General features: G+C 57.1%; 1 protein-coding gene across 1 annotated transcript in view; it reads left to right on the top strand.

Moving 5' to 3' along the window:
• Window positions 1-23,551, top strand: part of COL5A1 (collagen, type V, alpha 1) — a 137,657-nt gene extending 114,106 nt beyond the window's left edge. Inside the window, exons 53-66 of the mRNA XM_008587336.1 lie at window positions 556-609; window positions 1,107-1,160; window positions 1,942-2,049; window positions 2,144-2,197; window positions 2,292-2,345; window positions 3,336-3,443; window positions 5,229-5,282; window positions 6,015-6,050; window positions 6,353-6,406; window positions 8,054-8,309; window positions 9,137-9,249; window positions 11,863-11,931; window positions 16,227-16,460; window positions 20,822-23,551. Of these exons, the coding sequence (XP_008585558.1) occupies window positions 556-609; window positions 1,107-1,160; window positions 1,942-2,049; window positions 2,144-2,197; window positions 2,292-2,345; window positions 3,336-3,443; window positions 5,229-5,282; window positions 6,015-6,050; window positions 6,353-6,406; window positions 8,054-8,309; window positions 9,137-9,249; window positions 11,863-11,931; window positions 16,227-16,460; window positions 20,822-20,968 (1,395 nt within the window). The 3' untranslated portion in view covers window positions 20,969-23,551. The remainder of the gene's footprint in view (window positions 1-555; window positions 610-1,106; window positions 1,161-1,941; window positions 2,050-2,143; window positions 2,198-2,291; window positions 2,346-3,335; window positions 3,444-5,228; window positions 5,283-6,014; window positions 6,051-6,352; window positions 6,407-8,053; window positions 8,310-9,136; window positions 9,250-11,862; window positions 11,932-16,226; window positions 16,461-20,821) is intronic.
• The last annotated feature ends 353 nt before the right edge of the window (window positions 23,552-23,904 follow it).

Raw genomic sequence — 23,904 nt, 5'->3', positions numbered from 1 at the left:
TCACCTCTGTCCTGCCCCCAGCGTGGAAAATCACTGTTGAGAAATTACTGACCATGAACAAAAGGCTTATGTCACCGATTTGAGCTGAGCAGCCACACACAGAAGGGGTTGGGGACACGAGCTCTGGGGCCAGAATCCCCGGGTAGACGTCCCTGCCTCCACCGCTTCCTGGCCTGTGCCATGTCCATAAAGGGGGTGCTGATGCCGCCTGTGGGTCGTGGTGGGGATTAAGCCGGCTGTTGAGTGTCAAGAGGAAATGCTACGTGGTGGGAAAGTTCCCTTCCAAAGGGCAGCAAAGCCGTGCGATGCCCGTCGGGGTTCCCCACGCTGCCACGGCCGAGTGCTGAGTGCGGAGGTTGTGGCAGTTCTTCCAGGGCTGCCCTCGTCTCTCGTGCCAGCTCCAAAGGGAGAGGAGGCAGAGTCAGGGCCGGCTGAGGAGAGACTGGATGGAGAATCTCAGAATTCTTACGTTGGCCTCGGACCCTGCCGGATGTGCGCGCCCCAGTCTGCCCGCCCCGATTCCTAACGCTCTGTGTGTTCTTCCTCCACTGCCAGGGATCCCCGGGCCCTACTGGTGAACCAGGGCCATCCGGGCCTCCGGGAAAAAGGGTAAGTCATTCTGCAGATTGTCGCCGCCTGACCTCGCCTCCCGCCCCCACCGCGCTTTGCTTGGGCCCTGGCGCTCTGAGCAGCACCCAGCATGAAGGAAGAGCTGTGTTCTCCACTCAGCTGCCTACCATGTCATGGTCACTCAGTGGACGTGGTGGCCCTTTAGGCTGGGCCAGCTGCTGACACCATCAGTAATGTCCACTGTGGGAGAAAAACACCCACGATGCCGAAAAACTCCCTTTCCCCTGGGCCAGGCCCTACGGAAAAGTCAGAAGAAACAAAAATGTGTTCTTGGCGTGTTGACTGAGCCGGTTGCTCGCTGGTGCTGCCCTATGGGCTGCCGGATGCACAGCCAGGACAGGGAGGTCCCCACGCGCACGGAGGCCGGGCCGCCGCGAGCCAACCGGAGGCCTTCAGCTGGGACCTAGTCGTTAGCGCTGGTCCTAAGGGCTTGCGTCTGAGGCCAAGCTCGCCACCTGTTCTTTTGCTTTTTCCAGGGTCCCCCGGGCCCCGCAGGCCCAGAAGGCAGACAGGGAGAGAAAGGAGCCAAGGTAACGCGCTTTTCAGCCAGGCTGTGTCTGTGCCTAGACCTTCCAGAAGGGAGGTGGGTCGGGTGGGACATGGAGACGTATGTGGACAGAGAGTGGCGGGCAGCCAGCCCAGAAGGGGCCTGACTGTCATAAACCTGGGATGAGAACTGGTCCTCTCTAGAGGAGGCGGCCAGTGGTGTCCTGGGGCACTGGGGTCTGTGATTCTGGCACCAGGGTCTGTCTGTCCTGCTGGGAGTTGGGGGCACAAGAGTCAGGGAGACCGGGACTGATCTCGCTGTTCCTGCGAGCTGTGTCCTCACGCCTGGTCTTTGACCTGGCCGCGCCCCAGCCACCTCTCTGCCTGAGCGGAGCTGATGACGCGGCCCTAGTGGGGGCTGGGAACATGGGCTGTTGCTGCCGTGCAGTTAACGTGGGGCCCGGAACTGAGCACATGTGGCTGTTCTCGTGGTGAGGTGACTGGTGAGGACCAGGATGGCACCCTCTGCCTCCCTCCTGAGATGCCCTGTCATTGAGTGGGGCAGCAGTGGAAGTCATGCGGCTCCCTTCCTGCTTGGGAAGTGGTGGCTGTGACCGCCGTGGCAGTGGTTGACACGATGGACCAGAGACAGGGGAGCCCTGCTGGCCGAGGACATTAGCAGGGTGGGGAATTGGAGCAGCCCCTGGACAGCTGGGGCATCTGGGGCTCTCTGAGGCACTGGGGTCCCGGGCAGTGGGGCTGGACCAGGCTGCCTGGAGCCTCCCAGCACCTGGGTCCCACTCTCTGCTCCTTGCCACCCTGCAGGGAGAAGCTGGCTTGGAAGGCCCTCCTGGGAAGACTGGCCCCATCGGCCCCCAGGGGGCCCCTGGGAAGCCCGGGCCTGATGGTCTGCGAGGGATCCCCGGTCCTGTGGTGAGTGGGCCGAGCTGGCCTGGGAAGGGGGTGGAGGGGCTGCCAAGCAGAGGGACGTGGGGTCAGGACTCACGCGGCGGTGTCTGTGTTTCAGGGTGAACAAGGTCTCCCAGGATCCCCAGGCCCAGATGGTCCCCCCGGCCCCATGGTGAGTGACCTTCCCTGTGGCAGTGGTTGTGGGGGGGAGGTGGCCACACGAAATCCCTGGGATGAAGGTCTGATCCCTCTGCCTTCTCCCACAGGGTCCCCCAGGACTCCCCGGCCTCAAAGGAGATTCTGGCCCCAAAGGCGAAAAGGTAAGACGGACCTCAGAGGCCTCTGCGGCTGTGACTCGGGGCCCTTCACATATGCTAGGTTTCAAATGTGACAAACTGTCAGTCCCACCCAAATCTGTCAAGTGCCAGCTGTAGGCTCGTGATGGGTTCCCCAAGAGGCAGTTAAACAAAGAGAACCGTATATGCTGCTGTTGAGACGGTCCCTGACCTTAGGGAGCCCCTGAGAACCTCCAGGTGGGCACAGAGGTCCTGCCCAAAGGGTGTTCAGGATCCGAGGAGCAGAGGCTCACTCTGGACAGGGGTCTCGGGTCCTTCCTGCGGGAGGCACAAGGCCTCTGCAGCAGGACACAGCCCTTTTGTTTTTCCTGAGTGGTGGTGGGTTTTTTTCCTACTTACACTGATTTATTTACAAACATGAACGTACTCACAAGCCACACAGTTGGGAATCCTGAAGGCAGCAGTGAGGACGCTCTTTCCACTCCAGTGTCTGTCACCAGCCCCCCACCCCCCAACCCCAAAGTCACAGAAGCTGGAAGAATCCTTCCTTCCAGAACCTTCTATGGGCTCATATGAAACAAACATATGAAGACTTGTCGTGGGTCCTTTTTAGAGAGTGTAACAAATGACAGTAGCATCTGTAACACTTTGCAGCTTGCTTTCTGTGTCAGTCTGCAAATTTCGTTTTAGTTCCTGATAGCAAAATGTGTACATATTTACTATAGGAAAATTAGAAAATGCATATAAGTAAAAAAACAAATAAAAACGATTACTTGGGAAAACCACTTATATCCTTTCAGTCTGTGTCTGTGTCTCCACATCTGTCTTTTTAGGGTGATTTTGGCCAACAGAGACCACACCAGACTCACTGCTCTGTCACCTTGTTTCCATTCCGTGAAGTGGACGCATGACTCACGGCTTGTGTGGCATGGACGTGTGCCGTGTTGCACCTGCTGTGGTTGGACACGGGAGCCACCACCACCAATGACCCTTCATGCCTTCATTTTCCCACAGGGTCATCCTGGCCTGATTGGCCTCATTGGACCTCCGGGTGAACAGGGTGAAAAGGGCGATCGTGGTCTCCCCGGCCCCCAGGGCTCGTCCGGTCCTAAGGGAGAGCAGGTGTGTGAGACAGAGCCCTTGGACGTCTGCATGCCCGCGGGCTGGCGAGGAGCATCTTAGAACCCTGGGCTCTTGGGTGGCGCCAAGGGCCTGAAGCACGTTGGAGCTGGAAGGGCGTCCTCACGTCTGTGCATCCAGCTTTCCTGCTTTGCAGATGGAGCTGTTGAGGGGGTCAGGTGCGCCAGGCACACAGGAGCTGGACCCCAGCCCCATGCCCTGACCTGCCCACAGGTGTGCCCTGACCTACCTGCAGGTGGGGCCTGACCTGCCCTCAGGTGCTCCCTCCTCAGTTCCAGGGGGCCCTCAGGGCTGCGCGACTCAGAACTCAGACCGTCTACCATGTCCCACCACAAGAGCCCCTGACCCAGCTAGTTGCCCAGGAGGTCCTTGGTGATGGTCAGCCTGTCTGCTGTGTCATGGGACAGAGTGGCTGGCCGTGCATGCCCTTCCTTCTGCCGTGCCCCCAGATTCCCACACCCAACCCTTGACATCCCTGGACGCCACTGTGGCTAATTGGAATTTGCAGCCCCCGGCCAACCACTGCTAAGGAAACCCTAGCGGGAGAGTCTCTCCCAGCCCTACAGCTGGTGGCCCCATTGGACTGGCTGCCGGGAGGGTGGGGTGGAGAGGATCTGTGCCCCAAGAGGGGTGACATGTGCTGTGGAGGCAGGAGGGGGGACAGGCCACATGCCGAGTCTTCGCCCTCCCCCGTGAGGGTCACATGTCCTCATTCTAGCATGGGAGTCTCCGCCTCCCGAGCCAGGCATGGGGAGCACACGTGTGCTCAGGACATGGGGCACAGGGTCCCCTGAGGCTGGGGATAAAGTGGACCCCCCATGGGTCCACGAAGGCTGTGGGACGGCTTCAGAGCTGAAGCTCGGCGGAAACCCCTTCCTCATCTGCTGTCTTTTCCTCCGGCCTCGGGCCATTTCCCCACTGCCTGGTGTCCCCAGGCCACCACAATGCTCTCAGCCAACTGCCACCCATGTCATGGCAGCCCAGTGACCACGAGACTTAGAGAGACATCCAGGGTCCCCATGCCCAAAGGAAAGCCATATGTCCCCATGCCTGTGTCCGCCGTGTCCACTCACTGGCCCTCACAACCAGCCGAGGTGTTGGCCACCCTGCTGATGGCAGGTGTAGGTTCTAAGGTGCAGGCTTGAGGGACTGTGGGATTTGGCAAATGATCAGAAGCCCAAGTGACTGCAGGATAAGGGCAGAGGGAAGTCAGCACTCTCTGTCAGAGAGACATGTGCTGTCACCTCCCGCTACTGTCACTTGCAAAGACCAGTGAAGTTTCCTGCAGCACTAGCGCCACCTGGGCTACGTGGAAAGGGGCGGGCGCACAAGGAGGGTCTGGTCAGAGGTTACCAACTCCGAGGATGTGAGAAGCTCATTGAGAGGCTGGGCAGGACAGACAGAATAGACGGGACCCGAGGACGCTTGCAGCCACTTCCCCCTTGGGCTTGTTCCAGTGGGGAGACTGACGCCACAAACAGAAAACAGTGGAGGGCCCAAGCCAGGGATGGGAGGTTGGGGTGACCACTTCTGTGTGTCAAATTGAACATGAGAAAGGATGTCCAGCCTGGCCGTGTCCCCTCACAGCACAGCTGCCCCAGTGGTGGCAAGCAGGTGGACGTGGGCTGCTGGAGGGGCTACAGTGGGTGGCTTGGGGAGGAGACTGTCAGCGACCTGGCAGCATGGCTGGGTGGGTGGGGTGGGGTGCACAGTTTTCAGCTTTCTCTGTCTGAAGGACGGTAACCTGCGCTTTCTGCTCCTTTTCAGGGCATCACTGGTCCTTCTGGCCCGATAGGGCCGCCTGGGCCCCCTGGCTTGCCGGTGTGTATCTGGGAGGGTTCGGTGGTCCCCTGGGTGGGGGTGGCCTGGGCTCAGTGTGTGGCTGGAGAATTACAGGACAGTCACATGACAGCTGGAAGTGTGCCCCAAGGCTGATTTGCTCATTCACATGACACTGGAGTTCCAAGCCAAGGAAGCGAGGGTGGGGTTGCTGCTCCCTGATGTCAGGTGGGGGGGACAGCGGCTTGGAGCCTCCACCTGCAGGCATTCCAGGCAGTGGGGGAAGGGAGGAAAGTGGTGGCTGGCACCCCGGCCTTCCCAGTCTTCTGCCTGGCCACTAAGTCCCCCAGCCCAGGGTTTCCTCACATACTGGGCGATCTGGTACTCCCAGGACACTTCCATGGCCTTGAGTCTCTGCCTATCCCAACCCCATCTGCACCGGCTGGGCCTCAGGTTCACGTGGCTGGACCATGGCTGACCCCTGTGGGGTGCTGCCAGGAGGACTGGAGGGAGCATTTTGTCAGGGCCTTCTGGAGCCAGGACGCACCATAGTGGCTGCCCAAGTCAGCTTGGGGGGTGGGTGGGCAAGACAGGACGCCCTCTGACCCCCTGTGGTGTAGGCACCAGCCATGCCCAGCCCTCCTCCCGCCTCCTTCAGACAAGAGCAAGCGTAGGCTCCTGGGAGGGGACACGGGCACAAGGAGTGGGGGAGCAAAGGCGGGGCCTGGGGCGAGGGGCCTTGCGTGTTAACACTCTGCCCTTGGCTCTCTGCAGGGACCACCGGGTCCAAAAGGTGCTAAGGGCTCCTCGGTAAGTAATGTGCTGCCCCGAACTGGCCCCACACCACCCGGGAGGGGGCTGCCTGGGCGGGAGCTGGGGCAGGGACATGTGTCCCCTTGGGTGAGGACCACACGCAGCCCCCTCCCCACTCATGGTGGTCTTGCTTCTCATACTCCTCATACTCCTTCCATCTTTCTGAACTGCCCATCACCCCAGCCGGGCATTGGGGCTGCTCCACACAGGTTCACGGGGCCATTCTAGAGCAATAGGTGGATTTCAAGTTGCATCATGCCTCGGTGACCAAAGGTTGGTTCTCTTTTCTTTTTCCCCAGGGTCCAACTGGCCCAAAGGGTGAGGCAGGCCACCCAGGACCCCCTGGCCCGCCGGTAAGCAACCTCAGAAGACTGGGAAAGGGGTGGGAATCCTGGCTAGCTCTGGGGGAGTCCGGGGAGGCATCTATGCATGGCTCTCTTTCCGAAATTTCATGAAACCTATGTGCCATGCCCAGGAGGCTAGTCCCTGAAGACACAGCGGGGGAAAATGAGTCACACAGGGCCGTCCACGGGGTGCTCACAGGCTAGCTTGCCCTGGGAAAAACAGTTGGTAGTGGTGGTGGGGTGGGGGGGAGAGAGTGCGTGTGCATGTGTGTGTGCGTGCCGATGTGTGCATGCGTGTGTGCGTGTGTATATGTGTGTGCATGTGTGTGTGCATGTGTATATGTGTGTACATCTCTGTGTGCGTGTGTATATGTGTGTGCATCTGTGTGTGCGTGTGTATATGTGTGCATCTGTGTGTGCGTGTGTATATGTGTGTGCATCTGTGTGTGCGTGTGTATGTTTGCGTGCTTGTGTGTGTATGTGTGCATGTGCGTGCTGATGTGTGCGTGCATGTATGTGTGTGTGTGTATGTGTGTACATCTGTGTGTGCGTGTGTATGTGTGTGCATCTGTGTGTGCGTGTGTATATGTGTGTGCATCTGTGTGTGCGTGTGTATGTTTGCATGCTTGTGTGTGTATGTGTGTACATCTGTGTGTGCGTGTGTATGTGTGTGCATCTGTGTGTGCATCTGTGTGTGCGTGTGTAATGAGTGGATCATCTGTGTGTGCGTGTGTATGTTTGCATGCTTGTGTGTGTATGTGTGTACATCTGTGTGTGCGTGTGTATGTGTGTGCATCTGTGTGTGCATCTGTGTGTGCGTGTGTATATGTGTGTGCATCTGTGTGTGCGTGTGTATGTGTGCATGCTTGTGTGTGTATGTGTGCATGTGCATGTGCGTGCCAATGTGTGCATGCGTGTATGTGCGTGTATATGTGTGTACATCTGTGTGTGCGTGTGCATCTGTGTGCGTGTGTATGTTTGCATGCTTGTGTGTGTATGTGTGCATGTGTATGTGTGTGCAGGTGTGTGCAAGTATATAGTGTGCGTGTGTGTGCATGTGTATATGTGTATGTGTGTGTGTGTGTGTGTGTCGGGGCTAGGAGAGCACTAGATAAGGCCCCCGAGGTGCAGGATGAAGCTCGTTGTGACCTGGGTGCAGCGAGCATACTCCAGGCCACTCCGCTTGGCCAGGCAGCCTCTCCACTCCCATCCCGTCCAGCTGGGGTGTCCTGGAAGTGAGCAGTCCCTTGTACCAGCAGGTGTTCACAGGGCCCCACTGTGTCCACCCCAGCCAGTGCCACAGAGACAAGAGGGGAGGTCTGGTCACCTTCCTCAAGGCTTGGCCTTTGTCCAGCTGAGGACAGCGATGGACACAGGTGTCTGGCCATCGGCTTTGCAGAGAAAGGCAGGGAGCTGGGCCCCAGGGGCACCCAGGATGTGGCTTAGGGGAGGGAGGTGCTCAGTGCAGGCCAGAGCCTGGCAGCAGGGATAGATATGGAATGTTCCGGAGCTGGGGAAGAGGGAGGGAAACAGTGCTAAGATGGAAAGATGTCCATGCAGCCCAGGATGCGGGACCCGAGGGAGCGCATGCTGCTGTGGCCCTGGCTGTCCAGCTCGTCCCCTCTCACCCACCATTGCCCCTGTCCCACACCCCAGGGCCCCCCCGGCGAGGTCATCCAGCCCCTGCCGATCCAGGCATCTAGGACTCGGCGGAACATAGATGCCAGCCAGCTGCTGGACGACGGGAACGGCGAAAACTACATGGACTACGCGGACGGCATGGAGGAGATCTTCGGTTCCCTCAACTCCCTGAAGCTGGAGATCGAGCAGATGAAGCGGCCCCTGGGCACGCCGCAGAACCCTGCCCGCACCTGCAAGGACCTGCAGCTCTGCCACCCCGACTTCCCCGATGGTGAGGGGCCCGCAGGACAGGGCAGCCACTGGCCTCCCAGCCTCAGCTTCCCCATCTGCTGGGGGGACACCTGGGCCTCCCTGTCATTAACCTCACACAGTCATCCAGAGTGGGACAATGAGGTCCATGGAGGCCGGGCAAGGAGGCCAGGGCTGTGAGGTCAGGCAGACCCAGGGTCTAGTCTTGTCTTAGCCACTTGCCGGCAGGGAACCTCTTTACCCTGAGCCTCAGTTTCCTGGCCTGTACAATGGATAGAAACACCTCCCGTGAGAGGACAGAATTACTGAGACAACACGTAGGACCCTTCTGGCCGGGCACGTAGCAGGCCCCGGAGTCGGGTTAGGTCAGGGTTAGTGTGAGATGTTGCACTTGGGCAAGCAGTCCTTAGACTGTAGAATATCATAAAAATGCAAACCATCTTCCCTCTCGGAAGTACAAGCTTTTCTCTCACAAGATTTGAGGGATGTCTGCGGTTCCAGTAGACTCTGATCCCACGTGCATAAATTTCCAGAGTTCCTTACAGACCATTCTCTGCCTTTCTTTCCCTCCATCGAGTGGGCCCTCCCCCTGCAATCACCGGAACGTGTACCAGCGTGCCGCACGCTCCAGCTGTGCTCTTGGTGAACGAGTTTGTCCACATGTCTTTACGAGCCCAGCAGGAAAAGCAAAAAGTGATAAAACGAACCCAGAGAGGCCCATGTTGGCGGCATTATGGCCCTTGCTGTGCATTTTAACGGCTGGACTGAAATGTCGCAGCAGCTTCTGGAACTGTCCGGGTAGCAGTTCTCATGAATCTGCCTGTCTCCCTCCCTGTCTCTGAAATGCAGGTGAATATTGGGTAGATCCTAACCAAGGATGTTCCAGGGATTCTTTCAAAGTTTACTGCAACTTCACGGCTGGAGGGTCGACGTGTGTCTTTCCTGACAAGAAGTCTGAGGGGGTGAGTACCCTTGTCCCTTGAGTGCTCCCCCAGGGGCCTGTGTCTCACATGTATACAGCTTTAAGACTGAAAACCAGAAATCGATCAGTTTTGTAATCAAGAGTGTTTTTCCGGAAGTAGACCTTAGGTTGTTTTAGAAAGAGTTTTTCTAGCAATAAAATGGTTTGTGCATCCTGGGGTCACGGAGGTTGAAGGCTGCCCCCCGTGTGTTGGATCTCAACCTCTGGTTGGTAAAAGCCTTTCTCAAGTGACTCAGTAGTTTTCCTGACCTGACACCCCCCTAAAACCCTTTGAAGGACTTTTGGGGTAAGCATAATAAAGTGACCTGAAGACATCTAGAAGCTGCCATCTACCTAAATTCTTAGTACCAGCTTATTTATGTGAGGTTGGCTCCAGTCCCTCCTGAAGGCAATGTGTTGTTTCAAAGTCTGTTCAGTCAAGAATTCGGGGTGGGTAACTAGGCTCTGATGCACTGAGATTTGTGCAATGTCAGATAGCCCCCTCTGTGGCCTTTTGGGGACCTGAGCTCTGTGACAGGAATGTGTGTGTGTGGACAGGCGTGTGTGTGCCTGGATGTGCGTGGGAGGTGGATGGGTGTGGACAGGTGTGTGTTACCTCCCTCAAGCATGCACCTGAGGTAGGGGCCACTTTGGCCCAGGACGGGCAAGGGGGACGAGTTTTCCCCTGTCACCAGCTGGGGAGATGACCAAGACCCTGGCCTCAGTGCCTCTGCATCACCCTGAACAAACAGCCCTCCATAAAGTCCCTCTGGGCTGCTTGCTGTACCCTGACCCCCAACAACAGCAGCTGTTTTTCGGAGGCTGTGCTGTCTGTTATGTGGTTTCGGTGCCTGCATTCCTCAGCCACAGCTTCCTAATGGCCTCAGTGTCCCCTGAGAACAGTTTCCTGCTGCAGGGAGAGCAGCGAACTCCCCCCAGGAGAGGCCACCATCCTGTCACTCCCTAATCACGCCCTAAACGCGGTAAGCGCCAGCACCCCCTTGGGTCAGGAGCCCGCTGGCAGCTGCAAGGGCTGTGTCACTGGCTGGGGAGGGGGGTGGGGCTCCTGCTTTATATATGTCCTCCCTCAACGTGCAGTATTAGACTCGATATCCTGCATTCCTAGCAACAAGCCCCCTGTGCTTCAAAAGAGGATTCTAATGCAAGTTCCTTCCATCTTGGTTCCTGTTTGCTTTGGTCTGTCCCGAGGCCCAGATTGGAGTTCAGTTAGAAAAGACGTTGTTTCTCATCCCTCCATCGCTGTCTGTCCTCTGCAAGTGGCCTCGCTGCTGGAGAATTGGCAGGACAGACTGACCCCCAGACAGAGTTTTCCTGGAGAGCCGTGGCTGGTGTTCACAGTACAGCAGCTGGGGTCTCCACGTGTGTTGAATAGCCAGGTGTCCATGGGCTGGGGCCTCAGGCTCGGGCCATGGCTGCTGGGCCAAGGGCAGACAGAGCCCCTCCCCCCGGGTGGCACTGGGCCGTGGGGTCCCTTGGAACTGGAGCAGCTCACAGCAGCAGCCGGGGGTGAAGCCTGCGCTTGCCCGCACCTCTGGACTGTCCCAGGAGGAAGTCACTCACGTTATCTGAGCTTGGCCTCGACAGCTGCAGATCTGGAAAGCAGAGTGAGGGTTCAGGAGTTCTGGGTGGGACAGGAGGCAGGACTGATGCCCCTTTTCCTCCTCTGGGTCCCCTTCTCTGACTCTCTTGGCACAAGGCCAACTTGGAGGAGAAAACCAAGGGGAATGGCTGAGGGTTCAGACTTCTGCTTCCTCGCTAAGAGCGACTTGGGCCTGGGTCCCCAGCAGAGGTCCCCATGGGACCTGGGTCTGTCCAGCCTGGAGACAGGCTGGCCCCGCAGACTCTTTCACTTCACGCCTGCAGTGGTTGGGGCTCACCTCGTTCCTGGGGCCCCGGCCGGCAGGTCTCCCTCCTAGAGGAAGCTCTGTCTTCCACTCACTCATTCATTCCATGGCACCACTGGGCTGGCTCTGTACCTGTGGCCTCAGCCTCTGCAGAAAGCAAATGTCCAGAAGGACCCTCTCCCAGGAACAGGACAGAGTCTGTCCCCTGCGATGAAGTGTGAGGATTTTGTGCTGCAAATGCAGGATGGCGTTGGAGGAGCAAGCACTTGTTCAGAGTGAAGCCCACAGGCCACACGCAGACCCTCAGTCCCGGGGGAGAACCCCCACACCACGCCGCTCACACACATGCACAGCACACTGTACTAGAGGCCGAACATACAAAAGCGGGTGACATGCAGAGCGCGGCCCTGCCCAGGAAGTGCTGCGGCAGGTGTCTGGCGCGGTCTGTCCTCGAGGGCCTTGGCCCACAGGGAGGTGGAGGCCCCTCGGCGAATCCTTGTGCGAGGACAGAGGTCACAGGAGCCGGGGAGCACGCGGGGGTGTTTCTCGTGGACAGAGGAGGAGTAACCCTCCGTTTTCTGTTTCTCTCCCTTCCCGCACCCCTGCCTGATGTGCAGGCCAGGATCACTTCTTGGCCCAAAGAAAACCCGGGTTCCTGGTTCAGTGAATTCAAGCGTGGTAAACTGGTAAGGCGGCCTCTCCCTTCTCTGCGGTTGTCACTTTAAACCTGCCCGTCTCCTATCTTACAGAGTAAAATGGCCCGCTGGCCCAAAGAGCAGCCCTCCACCTGGTATAGTCAGTTCAAGCGAGGGTCGCTGGTAAGTGGCCGCCTCGGGCGCTGCCTGCTTGTGGCTCGGCCTGGCTCACGGCTCTGCATGGGACTAATCTTGCCGTGTGCCACATCTGTTCTTGCCCTTTTGGCCAAACTGCTCCATGTCACGTGACAGTGAGATCCAGCAGAGGTGTGGAGTCCTTTCCTCCCTCCCCCTCTCGCCTTCCCAACGGGAGTTCACGTCCATCTGCGAGCAGGTAGCTGGTTTTCCATTTAGATTTAGGATGTGAGGCTGGCACTCAGGGTGCCCACCACTGGGTATGGTCAGCCAGAGTGATCTGCTGCCCGCAGACAGTATAGCCCCAGCTGCCCAGGAACTGAGATTGGAGACTCCAGCATCCGGAGGTTTTCCACTAAGTCTCATGGACAGGGGATGAAACGGATCCTGGACCATGTAAACTATCCAGAGTTCCTTCCACGACCTCCTTCTACTGCTGTTGGGTTGAGGGGGCATTCTGATTGCAACCAGCCATGGAGTTCTCCATCGCGCCCTGTGCGACTAGTTTGTGCTTTAGATTCTGGGGAGCATCTCTTACATAACCCATCCCCAAGATGAAGAGAAACTGGCGTCCCTGAAGGAACCTGGCAGGATGCTCTTCTGGCCAGTGTGGCGGGCAGAGCCGGGCTGCACTTACTTCTGCCAGGCCCCGGCTCTTCCGCACCATGGAGCATTCTTCCCTGAACACCGTGGGGGTTTGATTTGGGACCTTTTCTGGAATGAAGTGCAAAGTTCTATGCTCTTCTCCTAGCAAGTTAGAGGACCGAGATTCCAGAACATGAACAGGTTGCAGGTGGTGTTTAGAGCCCAGACTTCCTCCTTAATTCACGTCTTCGGGTCTCGTCAGCCCACTCCTACGTGCTCCTGGAGGGAGGTCCTTTTTCTGGTAGAAGCGGCTCCTGGGTTTCAGGGCTCCCGGCCCAAGCCTCAGCCATCGGCCGCTGTGTCCCAGCCCAGCCCAGCCTAGCCCCTCTGGGTGGGCGCAGAGGCTGGTGTCCCCCAGGGATTCAGAGAGCAGTGGCTTCTGGCCGCCTTCACTCTGTTGGCACCTCTGAAGCCCCTTGTTCCTTAACCTTGAGGCATGTCATGGCTAATTATTAACGTCTCATGCCCTGGTCGTTGACTTTCAAGTCACGTGAGCTCCTGTCCAGACACCCTGAAGGTCCGCGCTCGCCTTGGCCGTGTTTCCGGAGGCTTCCACGTGTGTTTTTTTGTTTTTTCGTTTTTGCTGTGGACGCAGGCATCCTTGTCCTCTGTTTTCTCCTGTTTCTCCTCCACCTCGTTGGTGCTGTCTTCAGAAAAGAGCTTCCGGCACGCAGAAGGACCTGAAAGGACAACACTTGGGGAGGGAGGGCCCTGTGACCAGGGCTGCTGGGCTGGGTGGACAGACTAGTGGCAGTGGGCAGAGGGGTCCTCTCTGTGGTCTCGCTGGTCACCTCCTGGGCTTGGCCCTGCCTCCTCCGCTCCTGTGACAGCTCTCAGTCTCCAAGGGGGACCCTTATGCCACCAGGTTATGGGACACCCATTTCCAGCCCTCAGCCCAAGCAGCCCCCCTCTGACCTTGTCCTGTCTCTCAGACAGCTGACACAGGTGGGGGTGAAGGGACAGTGCAGGGAAATGTCACATGCCTTTTGGACTCCCCACTGCCTCGTTCCCAGCTCTCTATGGATGTTGTAAGTGGGCGAGAGGTGGATAGAGGTCTGTCCTCAAAGCGTCAGCACTTCGTCTGGCTGGGCCGCACTGGATGCACCATGTTAAGATTATGTGCAGAGACCCCTTCTTACTAGGAGGGCAGGGTCTCGCCCTGTGATTCCGGGGCTCTGGAATTCTGACCTGGGACCAGGTACTGCTGGGCCTCCTGCCGCCCTGTGGGTGCTGGGACTTCAGGTCCTTCTGCGTCCGTCTGCCCCCTGGCCTCTCCCTGTGGCATGCATCCTTTCTTGAGTCAGTCACGTCTCCTCCCAGAAGGAGCCCTGGACGGCCCAGGCTGCAGGTTGGTATTCAGTTTTCCTCCTCAAGGTCCGACTGTGGGGTTTGCCGTTGCTGCGTCCCAGAGCGTGGAGTTTGCCAACAGCTCTGGGACCCCGGTGTGTTTTCCCACTGCCCTGCTGGGGAGGAGCAGGGTCCCAGGCCCGACTCCACTGCCTTCAGCTCTAATTGTACCTGTTTAAAAAGTGGGCGATAAAGTGTGTTCACCCTCCTTTCTTTTCTCCACTCCGTTTCCAAACACTCATGGTGGCATCGTTTTAAATCCTGCTTCACATGTTCAACAAGGCTCATCTGGGGCGGGCTGGGGGCAGGGTCCCATCAGAGCAGTGCTGGAGTGGCAGCGGTGCAGGGCTGGGCCTGGCTGGCCACAGACGCTGGCCTCTGGCTGCTTTATTCCTGATGCCGGGAACAGGACAGGCCCAGCCTCGTTCATCCTGGCCTTCCCTGCAGAGAGAGGCCTCCGTCCGCCTGGGCTCGGGAGAGATGTGTGCTTCATTCCAGGGGGCTAAGGAGCATTTGAATTCCCAGGCAATGTCAAATGTTTCAGAAAGCTTGAGTTTGCAAAAGAGATGCAGAGATTGGGACTCGCCTCTTGGATGCCCTGTCTGGCCCAGCGCCCTACTGACCTCGACAGCCCTGTCTTTGGACACCCAGCCGGTGACGCTGGGGTAGCCCTTGTCTATCCCTGATGCCTCCTTGCTTTGCTGTTGAGAGTAGGGAGCTTCCAGTGAGGGTCATGTCACTGTACTCCCGGCTGACCCCATTGCACGGGCAAGGCAGGCTGGTGGAGCCACCCAGGCTGCAGGACGACCTGCCCGCCCCTCTGGGGGTCCGACCCTGGGAAGGGGAGTGGTGGCCTTTCTCGAGTTGCTGTGCCAGATGCCATCTCATGACTCCCCGTGCCTCCAGGAGGGTGCCCGGTCACCCCAGCCGTCTGCATAGCCCTGACCCTCACTCAGGCCACCTTCCTGCCTGTTGCGAGGGCCTCACCCCCAGCTGCCTGAGTTACCCTGAGGTCTCCTGACCCTTCTAGCTCTAGATTCTCATGGGCTCCCTGACCAGGACCTTGCACATTCTGGGAGCTGGGCAGACAGTCTTTCATTTACTCACCTAATCTCTTGAGCATTTTCCTTTGCCAGCCTCTGAGCACAATGGCAGGGACATACACACCCAGCCCCTGTCCTCGTGGCACTCATAGCCCAGCAAGGAAGACAGACAGGGCGCCAGGCACCCAGAACACAGGACCAGTGCTGATGTGGAGGGATGTTGGGAGAGCTGTGCATGCAGACAAGGGTGCCCTACACCAGCCTTAGAGGCTGAGGGGGAGGACTCTTCCCTGGGGGCAAGGGTCTGGACTGTGACCCAAAGGTCAAGCAGCGGTAGCACTCCTGCCAGGTGGACTGTGTGCCCGGCAAAGAGAGGAGATGCACAGAGACTCGAGGGCCAGAGGGAGGACGCAGGACTGTTGAGGGAGGGAGAGAAGTATTGTTTAGCTGGGGATGGAGGCTGAGACCCCTGTCCTCCCACCCTCCAGGGAGTGTCCTGCACCCCCATGCATCTACTGGGACAAGCCAAGCTGCGCCTCCTACTCCAGGCAGCCCGGTCCAGTGATGAGGGGTGCAGGGCCCTCTGTGTTTCAGAGATGAGAGGGCCAGTCTTGATGCAGCATGTTCTTGAGGGTGGTTCTCTGTCCATTTAGCACGTACAAGCCAGGCAGATCCTGCTGCCTGGGGAGGAGCCTGTCTCGGGTGGCAGAGGGGAAGGGCCTGGGGGCGGACGTGAAGAGCAGCTGCAGCGGGCTCCATAGGTGGGCGCTGGCCCTGGAGACCGGGCTGCAGCAAACCTTTACCAGGTTCGTGCTGTGGCAGCCGTGGGAGTAGGCGCTGGAGCCCAGGGCTGAGTAAGGTAGACACTAGCCTGGCCCCTCTGAGCTTACAGTCTGGTCAGGAAGACAGACACTGAGATGAGCCAAGGTGGGGGAGCCTCAAGCCATGTAGGCTTCCTGGAAGAGGCAGCACATAAGCCCTGCAGATAAGCAGGAGCCACCAGGCAGAGGAATGGGTGGATTAGTTAAGTCCCTGAAGGACATGAGGTGTGGTTCACTTTGTTCCTGGAACCCCAAGGGGGCCTCGTGCACTGGCCTCAGGGGGCTAGAGGTGCAGTGTGTTTCTGGGTAGCACCCTTGGAGGACACAGCAGCGTGGGTGAGGCCCAGGTCAATGCAGATGTGGGGCTCTGTTGCCGTGTGTGTCCCTGCCCTGCTGATCCCCCACCGTTCCTGTCCCCTATCCCCAGCTCTCCTACGTGGATGCCGAGGGTAACCCCGTGGGCGTGGTGCAGATGACCTTCCTGCGGCTGCTGAGCGCCTCTGCCCACCAGAATGTCACCTATAACTGCTACCAGTCAGTGGCCTGGCAGGACGCCACCACGGGCAGCTATGACAAGGCCATCCGCTTCCTGGGATCCAACGACGAGGAGATGTCCTATGACAACAACCCCTACATCCGTGCCCTTGTGGACGGCTGCGCTGTGAGTGTCGCATGCAAGCCCCGCCCTGCCCCATGCCTCTGTGGGTCATTTCTCACTTAGCACAGATTCACCAGGCACTTGCTGTGTGCCAGGCCCTGAGCTGTGTGCTAGGGGTGCAGGGAGGGCCCCAGAGGAGGCTCCTGCCTACAGGCAGCCCCTGGAGGCTGGTCTTGGAGTGTGGCTGACTCAGGCTGGCCCAGTTCAGATTTGAGCCTCCTTCTCTTTAGACAGGTGTCTCATGGGGTAGAAGTGAGGCTGCTCTGCTCCTGAGAGCGTGGCCATCCTGGGAAACGCTGTGTAGATCCTGCCAGAGGCCGCTGCAATGCTGCAGGAGTCAGCTCTCCTGACAGCCTCGGCCCCCAGGAAGCAAGAGGCTTGCTCGGGCCACACGCGTGTTTGTCATCTTCTCTACCCAGAGTGAGCTGGGTGCCCCCGCTAAAGCTCAGCCCCTCGGGACTGCCCCACACAATCGTGTCCTTGTGTCCTGGGAGATCTTTAGGGTGCAACTGTGCCCTGGGGGTCCAGTCTTTTTGAAATCCTTGAACATGTCCCCCTCTTGTGGCCTTTGAGAGGCTGGGAGTGAGTGTTGCCAGGAAGCCTAGCCTGTGGTCTTACTTCGGCACCACAACGTGGGACCCTCATTCTCTCCACCATTTGTTCCCGAGACTTTGCCCAGCACCCCTCCCCCCAAGGCCAGCTTCCACAGAGGACGGAGCTAGTGTCAGCTCCACCCCTTCCATGCCCAGTGCCAGCCCTGCACAGTGCCAGGAGAGACAGAGCCTTGAGTTTGGCTTTGAGCTTCCTGGCTTCCATGGCAAAAAGGGAAACACTCTAGTGGGCCCAGTGTGTGTATTCTGGGAAAAGGAGCGGAGTGGTTTTCCAGCAGAGGGGAACATTCCCTGGAAGGGAATGTTGGAAAGATGCATTCATTGCAGGACTCTCGGAGGTTAAAGGGCAGGCAGCTTCCCTAATCTGGCTGAGTCAGCCTCCCACTATTGTTGAGAGCTTCCTGGAAGATCCAGCTTCTTCAATACCGGTTTCTCCTGAAGCTCCCTTCCCTACTTGCTCGAGCAGCAAAACTGGGAGAAGTTTTCGGCAATGCCGTCTGACCCAGGACCTGACCTCCTGGTTCTGCCTGCATCCTGGGAGGAGGTCAAGCTGTGATCTAATTCCACAGCAGAAAGCCCTCTTGCCCTGGCCCCGCGTCTTATGGTGATGGGGGTGTGCCGCTATGTCTCGGCAGTATGGGCCGCTGGCTGTGCAGGATGCTCAGCTCCAGAACCATTCCCACTTCTGAGTGGGAGCCACTGTTCCCAGTCTTCACTGAGGCCCGGAGAGGTACAGTGGCTTGACCAAGGTCCCTCAGGGTGTGGCAGAGCTGAGTCTTCTGGCTCCCACCCCAGCATTCTTCCTACCGTGGTCCCTTCCTGGCATCGCTGCACCTCTAATGACACATTGACAGGGATATCACCACTTCCTGAGATAGCCCAGACCGTGGTTACAGAGCCTCAGCATTAGGAAGCTCTTCTGAGAAGTGAGCTAAAATCTGCTTGCCTATCATTTCTTACTTCTGGTCCCTTAGGTCACGCAGAGGAGATGTGGTTCTGGGGCAGGGTTGCCCAGCCTCAGCAGTTCCGATATTTCAGGTCATATGATCCTTTGCTGTGGGGCTGTCCTGTGCCCTGAAGGGTAGTTAGCAGCATCTCTAACCTCTACCCACTAAATGCCAGTGCAACTCCCTACCTAGTTATGAAAACCAAAAATGTCTCCAGACACGGCCACACATCTCTTTGGGAGCAAAACCACCCCATGGAGAATTGCTGTTCTACACAGAGAACAGTCAGAGATTGGAAGGGAGCTCAAACGGCTTCCCCTGTGGGCTTAGAGGACCTGGTTCCTTCCTCTCCCCGTGGAATCCAATGTGCTGCTCGCCAGGAGGGGCTGAGATCCACACGCAGCTCCTCCAAACCATGCTGCCCTCTTTAGAAAATCAGCAGCGTGGGTCTCAGCCGCCCGGCACTGGGAATGCTGCTGCAGGAGAGAAGCGTGCCCCGCTCTCTCGCCCCCGTCCCCATGGCAGTTGTTTCTAGGCTTTGTGGTTGTCCTTTGAGCATCTCTGGATGCAGAAGCAAAGCTTAGGATCCAGGAATAGCCAGACTGGAGGCTGGGCTGGGGGAAGGAGAAGCAGCTCCCTCCCCAGAACATTTTTACTTCTGGAAAGAAAAGATTCCGTCTTTGAAAAGGTGGGGAGATAACGGCTGAGAACAGCATAACCTGCTGATGGAGCAAATCGGCTCTGCAGGCTGTCTGGAGGGGAATCCGGGCAGAAGGAACGGCTGGCAGGAGCCTGGAGGTGGGGTGTGGGCGGTCTGTGGGGAGCAGCTGGCCGAACCCGTGCTCTGCCCACCCCTAGAGCCTGGAAAGTTCAGCCACAGTATGAAAGTCACAGCCCTCCCATCTAATTACGGGGCTCCTGCAGGAGGCCCCAGTGTCCCCAACTTGGCCCAGCGGCAGAAAGGCCTGCCCTGGTCCTGGGAGGCTTGCTTGATTCATGCTGCAATACCAGCCCAAGAAATTGGAATTGGGACACTGGCCTTGTTTGGCTGGGCGGCCTGACAGACGGGCCTGAGAGGAGGCACAAATCTCTGGCGAGAGGTGAGGAGCCAGGCCGCGTAAATCCTGCTGCCGGGCAGCTTTGTGCATCCCGGGGGCCGCTGCGCCATAATGGTTATTTATGCCTCTGGAATAATGGGGTGTGGAGCAGCATGTGCCGCCTGTGTAAATACGCCCCTCTCTGAATGCTCTGGTGATTGGAGTGGAGGGCCCCATCAGTCCAGGTGAAGTCACCTGCCAGCTCAGCAAACGCTGTCTGTCCCTTTCATGGGAAAGGGCCAGATGATGCCAACACGGAGGCTTATTTTCTTGCCCTCGCGTGGATGGAAGAGAAAGCCCAGGCTGCCCAGCGCTGAGGTCGCATGGCTGCTGTGATGCACCCCCTTCCAAAGGCCCAGTGACCTCATTTGATTCCCTGGGTGAGGGAGTAGGGGCCCAAGAAGATGGGGCTTAGACGTAGAGTGGCTCCCTTCTCACGGTGTCCTCACATGGCAGAGAGAGGGCGAGGGGTCTTCTGGGGTCCCTTTTGTAAGGGCCCCAATCCTGTCCTTGAGGGCCCCCACCCTCATGACCTCATCCCCTCGCAAAGGCCCCACCTTCTGATGCTGTCACCTTGGGGGTTAAGTTTCAACATGTGAGTTTGGGGGGACACAGACACAAGGCCCCGGGAGGTGTGTCTGAGCAGCGGCAGAGGCAGGACTGACGTTGTGGTCTCTGCGTTTGTGCCGTGACACTGATGGCCACGTCCTGATGACATTGCCCCCTCGCGGGGATCTCACTGGCTCCCCCTTGCATTTCTCTCAGATGATTTCTGCTGGGGATAGGGCGGTGGAGGGAGACCCTTCTGGAGCCCACATTCCACTGAGGGCATAGATCTGGCCTCAGTCTAAGGTAGCAAAAGCTACTTGTCCAGGACGGGTTGGGAGGGAGTGTCACATGTCACAGGAAAGATGTAGACATCACAACCGCATCCTGGTGGAAGTTGAGGGGCGGCAGGGCCAGTTCAGCCTCATGGGTGAGTGTCCCGAACACTCTGAGTTGAAGGTTGGTAGCTTTGGGGACCAGAGCAGCCTGGCACCGTTGCTGTGGCCCGAGAGGGAGGGGGCCTCTCCTGGGAAACTCGTTTCTGAGGCTCATTCTCCTAACCGTAGGGTGGGGCTTACATCCCGCCCCCAGGGTTGTACTGGCCCATCCAGGAGGCCGCTCGTTCACAGGCGTATGACACAGGCGCGTGACACGGGCACTTGCGGGGGACCTCACACTTAGAAAAGCCCTGGCTCGGTTCAGCGCTCTGCTGTCGCCATCTTGAAATTCTTTATTTTTGCACAAGGAGCCCCTCGTTTTGGTTTTCAGTGGATCCTGCGTGTTCTGTGGCGGTCCTGGCAGGGGCAAATAGCTGTGCTGTAACAGGAGGTGTCCCAGCCAGGCGGGGAGGGGGGTCCTGCAGGGCTGTGGCCCTACGCCATGCTTCCCGCTGCGTGCGAGGTCTTGGGAGAGATTTGACACCTCCCGGACTGTGCAGAGGACTAATGGGATGTCGTGGGAGTTAAACGCATGCCCTGGGCGGCCATGCTTCCTCCGACACTTGCCCAATGCACAGGGGTGCATCGGCTGCCTGTCTGGCTGTCCCTGGTGTGAGTGGGACCCAGAGTGCTGGAGGTCAGAGCTGGGCAGGGGTGCTGGGTGGTCTCTTAACCCGGAGAGGCCCATTGCTCTAACCACCCTCTTCCTGTCTTCCTCTTGCCTAGACCAAGAAAGGCTATCAGAAGACAGTGCTGGAGATCGACACCCCCAAAGTGGAGCAGGTGCCCATTGTCGACATCATGTTCAATGACTTCGGTGAAGCATCACAGAAATTTGGATTTGAAGTGGGGCCGGCTTGCTTCATGGGTTAGGAGCTGCCGAGCCCCGGTCTCCGGAGAGCAACCTCGTGACCTCAGCACGCCCTTTGTGAGTGTCCTGTGCACGTTCCGATCCTGGACAGTGAAGGTTTCTCGCTCCCCTCCCTCCCGACTTCATCTGTGCCCCAGCACCACGTGGCGCGGGACCCCAAGCCCAGAGACAGAAGAAAGGGAAGGAGCCGCCGAGTCCCCGCCCTGGAGCCGAATCACATGACCTAGCCCACCACAGCCTCTCGGCCACGCCCCACATCTGTCTACACCCCACGCCACAGGGGAGGGAGTGTGCAATGCTTCTGGCTGCCCAACCTGTGTGTTCACCAATAGTTTGCAGGGGGTGGGGGCTGCAATATTGGGATATCACTTTTTAAAAAAATTCAACTCGAAGATGTGTATTTCCCCTGACCTTCAAAAAATGTTCTGAGGCAAACCCTGTAAAGGTCATACCACCGTGGCCAAAGCCTCCGTCTTTAACAACCCTCAACACGATCCATTTAGAGGCCAAATGTCATTTTGCATGTGCCTTTCCGATGGATTAAAGGTGCTTATGTTTTTGTGAGTTTTAAGTAAATATTTGTAATGTATTGTTATAAATGTTAAGTGTGCCTGACTTTCAACCATGCATGGAAAGCCAGCCTCACTGCCACTGGGAGAGTGGGCAGATGGGGCGAGGTATTGATTCTGGGTTGCTATCCAATTCCGATCAGAAATTGGAAGTCTCCCCAACCCCACCCCAGCAAGATCGTGCAATAAATTGGAAATTTGCCCAGCTCATCAAGAATTCATGCTGCCCGTGAAAAAGCAGGTGCCAGTCCTCCTTTTCAGAGAATACTTTGATTAGCTCTGGATTTTTTTTTTTTTTTTTTTTTATGGGGAGGAGAAAATAAGTTGATACTTTTCCTTTTCTACATGCACTTAGATTAAAACACAGGCTTAAATTTATTTTAATTGCTTCCTTTTTTTCCATTTTTCTTCCTGCAGAGCTTGATGGGAGAATGTCCAGGGCAGGGAAACCACATTTTCTGTAGATGATAATTAAATGAAAATTGGTGCTTATTTTTTACACTTCTCTTTTGTGGTGCTATCTGTTTTAAGATCTCCTTGAAGGCAACACTGGGGGTACCCGGCCGAGCCCCATTCTCCCAGCTTCCTTTATTCTGGGTATTGCCTCCACAGTCCGAGTTTTTGCCAAGGACGTGAGGATAAATGGGCGTCCCCTTCCTCCGCACTGGGCACGGGAGCCAAGCGCACATGCTCCTGTGCTCTCCCATCGTGGTGAGTGCGCTCCTGAGGCCCGAACAAGTATTGGGTTGTGCTTATTTGGTTTGAAAACACACACACGTGAAATAAAGACTCTTCCTGCACTGTACATGGTGTAATCATAGCAGATTGTATTCGATCGCCGAATGTTTGTGGTGCTAACTTCTGTGTTTAATTCAAGAACTGCATGGAAGCCGTTCCGCTGTCCCACGCCTGTCTCTGCAGGCTGCTTTTGCTGCGGCAGACAGAGAAAGGTGCAGTTAACTCTGTGAGTCTCTCCAGGGCCACCAGCGGTGCTTTCCCATGTGAGCGAGGTGGATTTCCATCCGCACGTGTCCTGGATGCGGGTTTCAGCCGCTCCCGTGCTCGGGGCTGGTAAGGTTGCCTCTGGGTGTCCTTCCTCCTCCTCGCTGTTGAAGGCAAGGGGGCTGCTTTCTGTGGGCAGGAGGACCCGAGGGACCAGCAAGGAAAGGCAGTCCCTTTACTGTGAAAAGTGGCCCTGGTGTGATGTCCTTTCCTTCCACTGTGGGGAAAGTGAGTCGGGCCCCCTGGGAGCGAGCTGTCCCAGCTCTGGTGCTGTCCCCCCACCCCACCCCATCGGAATGTGGTTCCAGCTTAGGAAACCACAGCAGAGCGACCCAGGAGTAACAACACCACCAACACCAAATTCCCAAGTTTCCCTGGAAAACAAGTCTTGTTCTCATTCTCTTGCCAAAGAAAAAAAGTCTGGCTTGGAGATTCTCTAGAATGCAGGATGCCAGCGTGCACCAATGACCGTCACCTCCATCTCTTCAAAAGAAAAGCCATATCCAGGATTGTCATGTGATGCCCATGGATTTCGTCTAGGTCATGTGATTCTGTTCTGATTTCTCGCCCCCCTCCCATTTGTCCTTTTATTCTGTTGTTTTCTTCCTCTGTTGGTCCCTTCAAAGTTGTTATAATTTGTACTGAATTTCGAAACGTGTCCCGTTCTCCCCAGACCACTTTAGCTACGGTATATTGCAATAAAATTACTTCTTATATTTGCAGAAATTCTTTTGGCGTAATTCTGTTTTTTCCTCCCTATATAAAATTGGAACAATGTTGGTGAAAAGAAAAAATGGTAAACAGGAAACCAATGATAAAGATCCTAGGACATTAGGCCCCTTAAAATATAATGTCAAATGACACTTGGTACATTTCCTAAAAACCCAGTAGACATGTCATAAGCTTTGACTGTAATGCCCAGGGAAGGTTGTTTTCAAATATTTCAAACCTGTGTGACAAAGGAATGACTGTAATACTTTTTCAATAAATCGAGTTGACTGTCTCCACCGTCAACAGATGTGACTGGCTGTCTTCTTACGTGTGACCAGGCCCTTCCTCTGCACTGAACTGGTGTCTAATGCACACGATCCCAGGACACTAAGAACTCTCAAAGTAATGGCAGTGCTCACAGGAGGAAGGGTCACCCTCGGTGGTACTCCCCCCTCAGAGGCAGCGGGAGGGGCCTGGCCGTGGACAGCTCGGCTCCTCCGGGAGGACGTTAGAACGTGGCTGGGAGCCAGCCCTCAGCCTTTCTAGGTGGATTTCTGCAACTCATGGCATCCAGACCTTGCAGTGTGCGGGCCTCACGTTTCACCTGGGCAGTTGGCACCTGGGGGCGGGGGTGTTCCTGGAAGCTCTGTAGACAA

This window comes from Galeopterus variegatus, unplaced genomic scaffold (genome assembly GCF_000696425.1).
Source record: "Galeopterus variegatus unplaced genomic scaffold, G_variegatus-3.0.2 Scaffold4334, whole genome shotgun sequence".
NCBI classification, from domain to species: Eukaryota; Metazoa; Chordata; class Mammalia; order Dermoptera; family Cynocephalidae; genus Galeopterus; species Galeopterus variegatus.
The sequence above is the reverse complement of the archived record's forward strand: the minus strand, read 5'-3'. Positions and strand labels throughout refer to the sequence as shown.